Source organism: Odontomachus brunneus, unplaced genomic scaffold (genome assembly GCF_010583005.1).
Source record: "Odontomachus brunneus isolate Ranch 3 - 2012 unplaced genomic scaffold, Obru_v1 Obru_scaffold_041, whole genome shotgun sequence".
Lineage (NCBI taxonomy): Eukaryota > Metazoa > Arthropoda > Insecta > Hymenoptera > Formicidae > Odontomachus > Odontomachus brunneus.
In genome coordinates, this window is record NW_022639491.1 from 1964541 (window position 1) to 1966139 (window position 1599).

The following is a 1599-nucleotide window of genomic DNA, read 5'->3' on the forward strand; positions in this document are numbered from 1 at the left end:
CCCCCCCCCAATGGACTCGCGGAACACGGTTACGGGTCTCGCTTCATCCCAATTGGCCGCGCAAATGACGGCCACGAATTTGTCGCGGTTGAGCGAGGTTAACGTCCACCTTGACAGTCGGGTCAGCCCGCTGCTGCGCCTTGAGAGCACCTCCCGGCGGGTGACGACGAGGCAGAGCTCTATATACCGATGATCAGAGCCGGTCTCCGCCTCAGTCGCCACCCTCCATCCCTGAACCTGTCGGGCGGCCGCGGCGGAGGTCCACGTCAGATCGACGATGGACTCCCCCTGCCACCCGACAAAGGTGCTCTCCCGGCCCCTGTTTTGCAAGCTGAGGCCGGCAGACGCAACCCACTCCTGGAGGTCCGCGCCACAGGGGCACGTCCCCGTGCTGTGGGCGTTGAAGTCCCCAGAGACGATGATCGGCCTAGGGAGGCGCCTCATTATAAGCGCCTCCAGCCGGTCCAGGAGTGCCCCGAATTCGGCGCGGGTCCAGGAGGGCGGGGCATAACACCCGACCACATCCATGGGCCTCCACTCGACCGCAACGTAGCCGGCTCCCCCCCCCCTCGACAAACTTTATCGGGGGGGGGGGGGGTTTTTAGCTTAAGCACAAGAGAGTATAGCCCCCACCCCCCGTGATAGGGAGGTCTGGGAGACGAAGCCCCCCAGTTACATAACTAGAGATAAATGATATGATAGATTTTCTAACCTAACACGCCCTCAACTTTATCTATTAATATTTCGCTTCGCAATAAAGAGCGACGATTTTGTCAGAGGAAAAAGTTGTTTGGCATACAAAAATGTGTCGATTGAGTCTATTATCATCGAAATCGGAGGTGTTGCCGCTAAACTAAATAATTATCAAACCACAATTTACACTCTACATCATAAATAGTAGTACGAAAATCGGAGTGAGTCCCAGATGCGCACATTGACAAACGGACACATCCAATCATATGTCGTTGTTTATAGAGTCTCTAGAATATCTCTAGGCATATGGCGTTGTGGTTGGATGTGATAAAAACGAAATAAAAACACAAATATTTTCTACAAAACTATTTTTTATTTCTCATCAGTTGCATATCCATTGCATAAACAAACGATACATAATTAAATGATGATAAAATAAAAGGTGCACATCATTCTGTGTCCAACAGCAAGCAACTGAACGATGTCCAAGTGAACGGTGTCCAAATGAACAGTGCGCATCCTTCTGTGTCCAAGTGAACAATGGGCAACTGAACGGTGTCCAAGTGAACGGTGTCCAAGTGAACGGTGTCCAAATGAACGGTGTCCAAGTGAACGGTATCCAAGTGAACAGTGAGCATCCTTCTGTGTCCAAGTGAACAGTGGGCACTTGAACTGTGTCCAACTGAACGGTGTCCAAATGAACGGTGTGTAACTGAACGTCGTGCATTTTCTTTCGTGTCCAAAAACAACGGTGCCCAAAAGTTTCGTGTCCAAACGCACCGTGTCCAATTGAACCGTGTCAAGTGCCGTGTCCATTTGCACCATGTCCATTTGCAACGTGTCCAATTGTGCTGTGTCCAACTGAATGCCACTCGTTGCCGCTGCTATCGCCCTCTTTCTAACTGC

The 1599-nt window shown here is 51.1% G+C and overlaps 1 protein-coding gene across 1 annotated transcript in view; it reads right to left on the reverse strand.

Annotated features, from left to right (window-relative positions):
* The window catches only part of LOC116844355, a 992-nt gene extending 464 nt beyond the window's left edge, over positions 1-528 (reverse strand). The window contains exon 1 of the mRNA XM_032815776.1: positions 34-528. Within this exon, the coding sequence (XP_032671667.1) occupies positions 34-528 (495 nt within the window). The remainder of the gene's footprint in view (positions 1-33) is intronic.
* Positions 529-1599: the final 1071 nt, after the last annotated feature.